The 13,120-nt window shown below is 39.7% G+C and overlaps 1 protein-coding gene across 2 annotated transcripts in view; it reads right to left on the bottom strand.

Annotated features, from left to right (window-relative positions):
• med13a (mediator complex subunit 13a) overlaps positions 1 to 13,120 on the bottom strand; it is a 192,705-nt gene that overhangs the window by 3,622 nt on the left and 175,963 nt on the right. For both annotated transcript variants that reach the window (XM_059973634.1, XM_059973636.1), the window contains exons 26-30: positions 10,881 to 11,039; positions 7,657 to 7,815; positions 3,593 to 3,720; positions 1,841 to 2,002; positions 425 to 525 (exon numbers count right to left, since the gene is read on the bottom strand). In XM_059973634.1, the coding sequence (XP_059829617.1) occupies positions 425 to 525; positions 1,841 to 2,002; positions 3,593 to 3,720; positions 7,657 to 7,815; positions 10,881 to 11,039 (709 nt within the window). The remainder of the gene's footprint in view (positions 1 to 424; positions 526 to 1,840; positions 2,003 to 3,592; positions 3,721 to 7,656; positions 7,816 to 10,880; positions 11,040 to 13,120) is intronic.

Here is a 13,120-nt window from a genome sequence, read left to right as displayed (position 1 = left end):
TAATCACCGGACAATTTACAATGAATATTTAACCTAATTAACCAGTACATCTTCGGACAGTGGGAGGAAACTGATCACCCTGAGAACACACACATGAGCAGGGGGAGTACGTGTAAACTCCTTTCAGAGGATGTCAAAATTGAAGTCTAACTTCCCAAGCTGCAACAGCATCAATGCTAACCATTACACTACTGTGGCGCCCATAAAATGACACCAGGGATATGGACAAGTGGTGTTTTCGATGAAGGTTTCATTGCAAGTCTGTGACTCCCAATTAATTATCATATACAATCCACATTAAAGGGCATTTGTGTGAAATTACAATTCAATTACAAAATATCTGGATGCACAAAAGGATCTGAACAAACACCAATGTTGCAAATTTAATTTTAACATAATTTCAGAATAATGTAGTATTCCTTACCTGAGCACATCAGAGGTTTGGTTTGAGTCAAGGGGGTGGGAGTGCTTACTATGGAGCAATTCATCTGAATGTACTGAAGGCACATGAAGGTGCAAGGAGGCCTGAAAACAAAAAAAAAAAAAATTTAAACCCATTTAGAGGAATATACAGAAGTAACATACAATCTGCTGGATTGTGGGTCAAACTCAATGGGTCGAGCAGCATCTGTGGGAGGAAGGGAACTGACGATGTTTCAGGTCATAACCCTGATATCTGATGCAAGGTTTTGGCCAAAGACATCAACAGTTTATTTCCTCCCATTAATGGCACTCAACTTACTAAGTCCCTGCAGTAAGTTGTTAGTTGCTCCAGATTCCAGTATCTGCATCTGTTTGAGACCACCTCAACATATTATTGTAGTACCATCCTTAACACCAGATGGCAGCACCTATTGGCAGCTTCAACTTCCTTGCACAAAGTTACACGTTAATTGATTCTGAAGTCATCAAATTAGATATCAGCAAAATTTTACTTTCACTCATTACTTGCCCCAAACTTAATTAGAAGTATTAATAAAATAAATAAATAGCACAAGGACCCCCACCACTTTTATCATTTCCAGACACCTTATGTATAGACACTCTTGTGCCTAGCATCATTTAATGGACATAAAATTTTATTTATATTTATATTTATCATGTTTTTTGTGTTCTTTATTTCATTGTGATTTTCTGTACTGCATTGCATCCAGAGTAACAATTATTTTGTTCACCTTTACACTTATGTACTGGGGAAAAAAACAAACAATCTTGAATCTTCTGCCAACAGAATGGTTACAGTAAAAGTAGTGGAGGGCTGTGTAGGGACAGGTGACGAAGGGTCTCAGCCCAAAACGTTGACTGCTCATTTCCAACGATGCTGCCCGACCTGCTGAGTTCCTCCAGCCTGTTGTACATGTTGGTTACAGTAAAAGCAGGGTGCCCTCCCTCCAACATTTGCCATAGATGTTGGGGAAAATAAACAGCAGCAACTGGAACTTGGGAAAAACTGAGCTTCGCATATGACACCACTATGGTGGCAATTCTCCAAGGCCAGAGCTGGAATATTTTATCAGATTTTGTTCCAAATATTTTTGAATGGTAAGCATTGAGGAAATGAAAAACAAAATTAGTTAAGTGCACTAAATTATCAGCAGAAGTGTTCCCCCCCCCCCACCCAAGTGGAAAAGCCCACACCCAGCAAAACCCGGGATCAAATGTTAGAAAACAAACTCAGCTTAAAAATTAACGAGCTAGATTCTTCAAAAATTCTACACAACAAAGAGCGAGCATTGACTGAGCAATTGGTAAAGTGCATTTGCCATTTCCTACACAGGTACGCTGAATGATTTTCAGGCTCTACAGGTTTTGCTAAAAAACAAATAGACACTTGACTTACCTTGAGAAAAAGTGGACATTGATTCTGTGCTTGAGGGCAGGCCGACCAAAACCAATCAGGAAGTGGCCCAGCCTTAGCTGTCGAGACAAAATATCCGAGGGCCAGGGGCTGCTGCAGAATGGTTACCTCATCGTGAGATTCCTGACGGTCTGTGCACTGTCCCTAAAACAGTCAAAGAAAAACGGCGATTACAATAATTGCAAATGTGTAACTGAGCCCATCCACCTATAGCGTTTCAAAGCCCCATCTTTCCTGATATCAAATGGAATAATCATTTCATTTCAACATAACCTTTGGCAAGGGGGAAGTTAACGTGTGCCTGGTACCTTCAAAGGCCAGATGGCTCAGTTTAGGTTTCTCTTCAGAAAATGGTTTTGGCCATTTTCTAGAACCACTGTGGCCTGTGATGGAGCACACCCATCTTTGAGGGTTCTGACTACATGGTAAAGAGTGAAACATTCACATCCGTGGTGGGATGTAAGAGGTGGGGAGTTGGAGACACTTGTTGTCATGCACTTCCTGCTCTTCATCCTTCTAGGTAAAAGCTTCTGTCAAGAAGTCTCAATAACACATTTAATGAATAGTGCCCACTTAAGCCAAGGTGTACCAGTGGTAGAGAGGGTGGGTGTTCAAGAAATTACTGAACAAATGAGTATAAATGAAACACATACTTTATTTCTTCTACTAACTAGATGCTTTCTTGGGCATAACTTTGTCCTAAACCCTCTCCTATCATCTTATTACTCTGTTCCACAAATTAAAACATCTTAAATAGAATGAAAATAATTGATATTTAATGGATAACTGCATTTCAGCTGGAAACAAAGATAGCTTCTTCTGCAGTTAAGTTTTGAAGAAAACAAATCAGAAAATAAGTCACTGTGAAAAGTCAATTGGTATAAAAGTGCTGCAGAGTTTTCCAGCAAGAGTTTTAATTTTTTTTTTAAAAACACAGAAGAAAAACAAACAGGTTTTTAATACAAAATACTCTGTATGGAAAAGTTTATATTTTGGCAGATTTCCAACACCTCCTTGGTAACATATCAAGCCCAGAGATTGCCAGTTAATACACAATATCTGCCCAAGGTAATTTAGTCATGCTAGGGTTTGGCAGCTGTTACAATGCTCTGGTATTGTGATAAATGTCAGGGCATATCATGGATGCACAGAAAACAAGGACAAACAGAGCAGTGAGGTACACATAAGGAATTTGAGACCACAGCAAGGAATCCTGCTGAAACTCTGGGAGGTATTTTTAATTGTAGATACACAGTAGGGTAACAGACCCTTCCGGCTCAATGAGCCCGCGCCACCCAATTACACCCATGTGACCAAAGTCTTTGTATATTCTCCTTGTGACCACTTGGTTTCTTCCCACATTACAAACGCCTTTCATACAGCCGCAGAATTGAAACTAAGTTACTGGTGCTACAAGTGCATTATGCTAACAGCTACGTTACCATGCCATCCCAGGATATTATTCTGTATCCAGTTTAGCAACATAACCTTGTTTATAACAGGGCAAAGGGCACAAGGTCACATTTGCAAAGTTAGAATTGAGGCTAGAAAGTTACTCGTCCACAAAAAGTACAAAGTGTTTCCACTTTGAGTTAGTAAAAAAAATTACTTATTATTGGTTTGTCCATCAAGGTTCATCAATTTATTTTCTGTAAATTGGTAAGTGATTTACTGAAGTATTGCAGGGAAATAACAACAAGGAAGGATTACTGATGCCAACACGACATACATTACCTTGCTAGTATCACCACCATGTGGATAATGAGAGCCTGGTGAATGTGCCGGTGGTGTGGGTGGAGATGCTGGCAAGTTTATTATTAGATCATCATCTGGGTCCAATAATTCAAAAATACCAAATTCCTCTGAAAAACAAAATGAAATCATAAGAAAAGCAGAACATAATTTTTCAAAAACAAAATTTCCCCTTCTAACATGGCAATCAACACCGTATTAGACCAAGGAACTGGTCTTCCACTGCTCTGCAGCCCACTCCCATCATTCACCCTCAGCCACTTCTAGTGCTGTCAGCCCACAATTCCTTGTGAGACCAACCAAACTTGAATGAAAATTTAAAAAAGACTGCAAACCCAAAAACAAAACCCCCCAAAATGTTCAGGTCAGGAAGCAGCTGTGAAAAGAGAAAGTTAATTTTGCAGGTCAAAGAACTCCTGTTCAGAATTCTGACAAACAGCATCAATCTAAAACATTTACTAGTTCCCTATCCACATACGCTGCTTGACCTGAATTTTTTTTCCAGAATTTCCTGTTTTTCTCCATTACTGAATTTGAGTAACCATAAGAGAAAGTTTACAAGTCAGTGAATTAATCAATCACTCTGGATTCTTGGCATTAGAAACAGCAATCCACACAAAATGCTGAAGTAAACTTAGCAAGTCAATTCACTGAAAGTTCCAAGTCCTTTGAGCTGGGAGAGTGTGCCTACAGGAAAAAAAAAACTGATTCCTTCTAAAGAGTCCTGATGAAGGGTCTCAGCCCGAAACTGGAAATTGGAAGGAGATGCTGGCAGAGAAAAAACTGGCTCGAGTTTCTGGGAAAAATGAGGAAGGTACAGGATAGATGTATTCCCAAAACAAAGAATTAAATGGCAAAATAGTACTACCGTGGCTGACAAGGAGAGTCAATGCTAATGTAAAAGCAAAGGAGGAGGCATATAACAAAGCAAAAATTAACAGGAAGGTAGAGGATTGGGAAGATTTTAAAAACCTAAAGAAAGCAACTAAAAGAATCACTAGGAAGAAAACGATGAATTATGAAAGCAAGCTAGCAAACAATATCAAGGTGGAGCAGGAAAAACTTTTCCAAGTATTAATAAGAAATCAGAGTAGATACAAGACCAATAGAAAATGAGACCGGCAAAATAATAATGGGACAAGCAGATAGCAGATGAACTAAATCAGTATTTTCCATCAGTCCTCACTGTGGAAGAGATTAGCAGTGTGTCAGGTGTTGAAGGGTGTGACAGAAGAGAAGTGAGCGCAGTTACTATCACAAGGGAGAAGGTACTCAAAAAGCTGAAAGACCTAAGGGTACATAAGTCACCTGGACCAGATGAACTGTACACTAGGGCTCTGAAAGGTAGCGGTAGAGATTGCAGAGGCATTAGTATTGATCTTTCAAAAATCATTGAACTCTGACATGGTTCCAGAGGACTGGAAAATTGCAAATGTCACTCCACTCTTGAAAAGAAGAGGGAGGCAGCAGAAAGGATATTATACAACCAGTTAGCCTGACCTCAGTGGGTGGGAAGATATTAGAGTCAATTGTTAAGGATGAGCTTATGGAGTACTTGGCGACACAAAAATCAGCATGGCTTCCTTAAGGGAAATTTTTGCCTGACAAATCTGTTGGAATTCCTTAAGGAGATTACAAATAGGATAAAGGGGATGTTGTATATCTGGATTTTCAGAAGGCCTCTGACAAGGTGTCACATATGAGGCTGCTTACCAAGTTAAGAGCCCATGGTATTACAGGAAAGTTACTAGCAAGGGCTGATTGGTAAAAGGCAGTGAGTGGGAATAAAAGGATCCTTTTCTGCTTGGCTGCCAGTGATGTTCCACAGGGGTTGGTGTTTGGACCACTTTTATGTTGTATATCAATGATTTAGATGATGAAATAGATAGCTTTATTGCCAAGTTTGCAGATGACACGAAGATTGGTGTAAGGGCAGATAGTGTTGAGGAAACAGGAAGGCTATAGAAAGACAGATTAGCAGAATGGGCAAGAAAGTGGCAGATGAAATACAATGTTGGAAAATTGATCATGCACATTGGTAGAAAACAAAACATGCAGACTATTTTCTAAACGGGAATAAAATCCAAACACCTGAGATACAAAAGGATTGGGGAGTCCTTGTACAGAACACCCTAAGAGTTAGCTTGCAGACTGAATTGATGGTGAGGAAGGCAAGTGCAATGTTAACATTCATTTCAAGAGATCAAAATACAAAAGCTGAGATGTGATTCTGAAGTTTTATAAAGCATTAGTGAGGCCTCACCTCAAGTATTATGAACAGTATACACCTCGAGTATTTTGGGTTCCTTTTTCTAAAAGATGTGCTGGCACTGGAGAGGGTTCAGAGGAGGTTCACAAGGATGATTCCAGGAATGAAAGAAAGGGTTACCATATGAGGTAACCCTCATGTGGAAACCTGTATGGCTCTAGGCCTGTACTCACTGGAATTTAGAAAGATGAGGGGGGATTTTATTGAAACCTTTCGAATGAAGAAAGGCCAAGACCAAAGTAGAGGTGGAAAGGATGTTTAAAAGATGCTTCCTATGGTTGGGGGGGGGGGGGGGGGGGGAGGAGTCTGGGAGAAGAGGGCACAGCCTCAAAACCAAGGGGCATCCATTTAAAACAGATGCAGCGAATTTTCTTTAGCCAGAGGGTGGTAAATCTGTGGAATTTGTTACCACAGGCAACTGTGGAGGCCAGGTCATTGGGTGTATTTAAGGCAGAGATTGACAGGTTCTTGATTGGCCACAGTATCAAAGGTTACAGGGAGAAGGCCAGGGCTGAGAAATAAGGATCCATCATGATTGAAAGGCAAAGCAGACTTGATGGGCCAAATGGCCTAATTCTGCTCCTATGCCTTATGTAAATATCGACTGTTTATTCCCTGCTTATTTGTTTATTTATAGGGATACAGTGTGGAACAGACCCTTCTGACGCTTCGAGCCACACCGCCCAGCAACTCCCAATTTCACCCTAGCCTTACCATGGGACCATTTCCAATGACCAATTAACCAGTAGTTCTTTGGACAGTGGCAGGAAACCGGAGCAACCGAAGGAAACGGAGAATATACAAACTCCTTACAGGGAGCATCAGGAATTGAGCTCTGATCACCTGCATTGTGCTAATCAGCACACCAGCCTGCCGTCTCATAGATGCTGCCTGACCTGAGTTCCTCCAGCACTTTGTATATATTGCTCAAGATTTCCAGCACCTGTAGAATCTCTGAACTTTAGAAAAAGTGACCGTTATTTTATACTTATCCCATGTTAGACTGAAATAACACACTCTGCTTCATCTGAGGAGTACAACTATGGCCTGGTGTGTTTAATGCTTAACATTAAAGGTTTTCCCTGTTATGATACTCACTATAGATTTTCAGTGATGTGTACAATATTCACTCCTGTGTAACTATTACTCTTCAGTTGTGTACACCAGAAAAATCACACAACCTGAACTCACGCATACTGCTAGTAAGAAAAGAAATCTAGCTGATCTTCAAGAGCTTCTAACCAATGGTAATGAACTTAACAAGAGTTCTGGAGAAACAAACAATCCTCCAGGGAAATTCAGAGGGTTAGGCAGTATCTATGGGAGAGAAATCTTGAACTTTTTGAATCAAAAGCCTGCATTAGGACATTCTGACTTGAAACATCAACAATTCCTTCACTTCATGCTGCTCAACCCACTGCAGGTTGCAGGTTGTTTGTTGCTTCAGATTCTAGCACCAGCAGTATCTTGTTCTGTTCTTTTTCACCCCATACCTTGTATAGCATGCCTACAATTACCCTAGATGAGATAACAAGAATCAGGCTCTGAATCCAGGGGTTTCCTGAATTTATTCAGCTCTGTTACCAATTAGGTTAATGAATCATTTAAAAACAAAAAACCTACCCTAATTTTCATTTTTAAAGCAACTGACTGATCAATCAAGCTACCACCCAATCGAAAAGATACAAAACATAAGCCAACAAAACAAAAACAAGAACGAGAAATTACAGGCCAATTAAACAAAAGACCTGCTAATGCACAGACAGGCAGCACTAACCGACATTTATTTCGTAGTTCCCAGTTTGCACCTGCACCATTGCCGAAGTGGGGAACACCAGAATATGTGTGCACGACGTATCCTGCGGTGTGCTCAGCTGTGATGTCTGCATGTTGAGAGATGTGCCACGGCCAAACACGGATCCCACGGACACAGAGTCTACAGAAACAGAAAACATCCGTAGTTTCTTAGATTAACATTTAGAAAGTTTCCTGTTAAGTTTCAGCAGTTAGTAACATTATTCCTAATGGCTTCAGGATAAGAACTGACCTTCAGTTCTAATTATCTTTCACCTTTTCAATGGAATGAATTAATTCATTTGATTCATAACAGTACTTCAAAAAAGAAAAATGTGATTTCCTGATAGCTTGCAGAGATTTGCAATATACTTACCTCTCAGACTTGAAATACTTCTTGAACTGCTGGTTTTAATTACCCAGGCTAAAAATACAACAACTAGCAAATTATGCACTCAAGTTAATGTACCATAAATAACTTTCAAAATTCTGTGGTGTCATTTGAAAGAGTAGTGAAATCTCCTTGTACTCTGGTCAACGTTCATCCCTAACCATCAAAAAAACTGCCAGTCAGGTCAATCCCAGCATCCCAGATAATTATAAAGGTCGATTCCATTAATAGTCACTGCATTTCAAAAATTAATTTGGGAAACAATATTGAAATGTTTTGACAACAAGCTGTGTTCTATAATACTAGCTATTTCTCAAACATATCTATTTATAGTACATAATAAATTTAGACTCTTGGCTCTTTCATATTCTCACTCCTTAACAGGAGTGTGGTCACAGGAACCTCCTGTTATTCACTCAGTTGCTTTAGTGCCACTCTATAATTGATCCAAACAAACACATAGAAGCAGGACATATGGAAATACAATCGCTCAGAAATGAAGAAATTTATCCAACTGTATCCATGGATTATTTATGCACTATTAATGCAGTCATACTTCCATCAATAATCTAATAATGCTGAGGGAGATGTAGCTATCTCTCTCTCTCTCTCTACACACACAGGGCATGGACACAGGTCCTTCAGCCCAAATGGCCCGTGTTGACCAAGATTCCCATCTCAGTGAGTTTCATTTTCTTGGGTTTGACCCATATCCCTGTAGACCTTTCCTGCCCATGTACATGTCCTAGTGCCTTTTTAAATGTTGTTAATGTATCAGCCTCAGCCACTTTCTCTGCAGTTCATTCCATACATTTGCCCCTCTCTGGGTGGAAAAGTTGCCCTCTCAGCTTCTTATTACCTTAAACCTGTAATTGATTAACTTGAGCAACAATACATTGGATTAACTACCCTGCAGACATATTCCAACTGCAAAATTTGGTAATTGTACAAAGGTGTTTGGCTGTGCCAGATCTTTGGAAGTTCAATCCTTCTTAATCTCGAACATCTTTCCAATTCCTTTCTAATGGATTTAGGCCCAACAACTTTGAAGGACCATTCCCCAGTCAGGATGAGAAATCACTTGTAGGGATAGATGCAAATGCAATCGAGTCTTAAGTACAACTTTTACCTCACTATCACAAAACTACTGAATGGTTCCCTAGTACATTAAGATGGACTTTTCACCTCATAATCTACCTCGTATAAGTTTGCATCTTACTGTTTACTTGCAATGCACTTTCTCTGTAGCTGTTACACTTTATTCTGCATTCTTTAATTGTTTTACCTTGTTCTGCTTCAGCATACTGTATGAACAGTATGCAAGACAAGCTTTTCAGTGCATCTTAGTACAACTGCTCTTGTCCTCGAGGCAGAGGCTGCAATACTTGAGAATAGGACAGACTAACTGTAGTGCGTTTTATAAACAGTACACAGTGCAGCAGTGATGAAGTTCACTGAAAATTTAGAGTGGTGAAGAGAATATCAATTCAGTGGACTGCTTTCTCCTGGATGGAGTTGTGCCGGTCTTGATGCCAACACAAGTCCTCCTGCTATGTATCATCCATATCCCTCCATATTCATGTGCCTATCTAAAAGACCTTAAACTCCAAACTTCTGCTTCCACTGGGAACTTATTCCAAGCAGGTATCAATTTGTGTAAATAACTTGCCCCTCACATCACCTTTAAACTTGTCCCACTCGAGCAATGAAAACATTTTGGGCATTTTTTTGAGCTGCCCTCTTCCAAGAAAGAAAGAAATATTTTATTACACTTCTGACTTGTGACTTGCAAATGGATGAAAGCCTTTGCACTGTGTTGGGAAGACATTCACCACAAAATAATTCTCCTCTGATTTGCACTGATGTCCACAAGTCCTATTATTGTCCAGACGAATCTCTGATCAATAATGACACACATGATCTTGATGGGAAGAGAGTCCGTAACGGTATTCTCGATGCAAATAATGGATGGGTGGCAAAACACTCAAGTTTTAGAGATAGCCATTGACCATCACTGCAGTGGCATGAATGTTACTTGCTGCTTAACATCTCAGACTTGAAATGTTTAGGTCTCGTTGCATGTAGGCAGAGACTGCTTCATTTTCAGACTTATAAATAGAATTAAATATTGTGTAATCATTAGCAAACACCACCGTTCTACACCAGAGGATGGAAGGTCATTACTAAAGCAGCTGAAGATGTTATGCTTAGAATACTACCAAAGGAATTCCTGCAACAATACTGTTCTCCTCATAACTGTACAGGCTTCCTCCGGTGCTCCAGTCCCTTCCAACATTCCAAACGTGTACTGTTGGGGTTAGGAAGTTGTGGTCATGTTTATGTTGGTGCTGAAAGCAGGGCAACGCTTGTAGACTGCTCCAAACATGCCCTTGGTCTGGATTAATCACTGAAAGAAATGACACGTCACTCTATGTTTTGATGTTTGTGAGACAAAGTTGATCTTTAATCTCTTTTTAAATCAGTGCTATTTGCTCCAGTGATCTTGCCAACAACCCTCCAAAAGACCAAGACTGTCTGTTTCCATATTGAACACTCACCAATCCCTGCAATCTATAATTACCCTCATCACTTCTGTAGTCAGGTTTAACCTTATACTCCCTAAAGAGACAACACCAAAGCCTACAAAATAAAAAGACCCAAGATGAAAGGACAGGTTCTATTTAGATTCTTCAGCAGGTTAATCACAAATCATACCTAAATAAAATTACAGCAACATCACTTATACACCACTTAACATCTGCAAACTGATCATTAACAATGCATTCTTATTTTAATACATTCTGAACAATCCTTACCAGGCATGATCACAAACGATCCCTGTGGCTCCATCGCAACCAAGCAAGCACTAAGGATGCTTGGAGAATCAGCTGCAGAAATACCGCACATCTTACATGTGTCCTTTAAGTGCCGGCTGAGGGACTGCAAAGTACGACGACCAAGCAAGCAACTCCAGTCTGAAGAAAACAAAGACCGACATGAAAGACAAATCTGGACTGGAAATCAAAGAACATTTTTTCCTGTTTTTTTCTCCATCGTTTTGAATGTATATTCTACAGAATTGCATAGCAACCTGAAAGTTACTTAAGAAACTGATAATATGTTGTTGAGTGGCTCACTGAGCTGGCTTGTTAGCTTGCAGACATTTCATTACCCAGCTAGACAATATCATCAGTGCATCTTCAAATGAAATATTGGTGATCTACATTGTCTTTTATGTGTCCTGTGATTAGTCCGTTTGTGTGTGTGTGGGTATATCTGCCAGTTCTATTGGTTACTGATTATATAATCGGTGATTAGTTCATTAAAATCCGATTAGGTGATCACTGTTGTCCAGGCTGTGTTAGTTGACCATTATGTAGGATTAACATTGTCCTCATTGATTGATGTGTGTCATCAGGTGTGAATTGGCTCTTGGCTCTAGACTGACGATTTGTCACTGAAGTGGGATGCAAGCTGGGTTCATTTCAATGTGCTTGCTGATAGAATTCTGTGTGGAGGACAAAGCCTCTAAGAATTCTCGGGCTTGTTCTTTATGGGCTTGGACACTGGTCCAGTTGAATTGATGTGCTTCGCTGTCACAATGTATAGATATTTGACGTCACAGTAGCACATTAACTTACAGCCACACTACGCCAATGTCTATCAAGAATAAAAGACTCCCTACTGATGACGCAGTGAAAGAATAGCATATACAAAATTCCATGCACCAACTGCAACAAGCATTATATTGGACAGACCGGCAGGAAGCGATCAACAAGGGTACATGAACACCAACTGGCTGTAAACAGTGATGGTCAACTTTCCCTTGTATCTATACACTCTGACAGCGAAGCACATCAACTCGACTGGACCAATGTCACTATTCTAGGCCAAGCCCGTCTACGGTATATAATCAGTAACCAATAGAAACCCATACAAACACACAAACAGACTAATCACAGGACATATAAAAGACAAACAATGCAGATCACCAACATTGAAGTTGCACTGTTGTTGCCTAGCTGGCTAATGAAATGTCTACAAGCTAACAAGACAGCTCGGCAAGGCACTCAACAACAACATCCTCAACCCAAGCTACAAATCTTTTTCCAACATCTTAATATTTCAGGTTTACATGACATTCCTTTCTCTGTTCCATGCAAAAGCAAAAATAAACATGAAACAGTGTCTTTCAAGGGCATCCCGTTGCCTTATAGTTGATGAAGTTTTTCCTGAAGTATAGTCATTGTTGTATTGGAGGAAATATGGCATTTTTCCAAAAAAACAATTATGTAGCAATGACTAGTAAACACAAAGTACTCTGCAGATGCTGTGGGTCAAATCAAGATGTACAAACAAGCTGGATCAACTCAGCAGGTCGGGCAGCATCCACTGAAATGAGCAGTCAACGGATGCTGCCCGACCTGCTGAGTAGATCCAGCTTGTTTGTATGTCTTGATGTAGCAATGACTGTAACCTCTTTCAATAAAGTGAACTAAATGCAATGACAATAGCAATGGCCTCTATTTTAGATCTATGTGGTTGAACATTTCATTTGAAAGTAAGCACACTTAACTACATTAGAATTTCAGCCTAGAGTTTCATATTGGAATGCAACTTGAAACCGTAAACTTCAGGCAACAAGAGAAGAATACTATAAACCAAATTAAATCTGGGATATAATTGTAGATATTAACCTATACTTGAATGCATCCAAATCTCCCGTAAACAATAAAAGGTGTCAAATCAAGATCCCCAAAAATAAATTTAATCAGTGGAAATCATGTTGAGCAAATTCAGGATCCAGCATGGTCCTGCTCAGCTTATAGTACATAAAATGGCAGAGAAGTAATAAAAACTAGGGGTTCCTGTTCCCAGTTACAATCAACTAGGCCTCACTCAAATTTCTATTTATAGACAACAGCAAAAACAAGAATGGATGCAGCTCCAAATACTGTGATTTATTTGAAAAAAGCTATAGATCTGGGAAGTCTAAACTAAAAACAAAAAAAAAATGCTAGAAAATACTTAAAGGGCAGGAAGCATCTGTGATGAA

The sequence above is a fragment of the Hypanus sabinus genome, chromosome 6 (assembly GCF_030144855.1).
Source record: "Hypanus sabinus isolate sHypSab1 chromosome 6, sHypSab1.hap1, whole genome shotgun sequence".
Lineage (NCBI taxonomy): Eukaryota > Metazoa > Chordata > Chondrichthyes > Myliobatiformes > Dasyatidae > Hypanus > Hypanus sabinus.
Note: the sequence above shows the minus strand (reverse complement) of the source record. Positions and strands in the feature narration are given on the sequence as shown.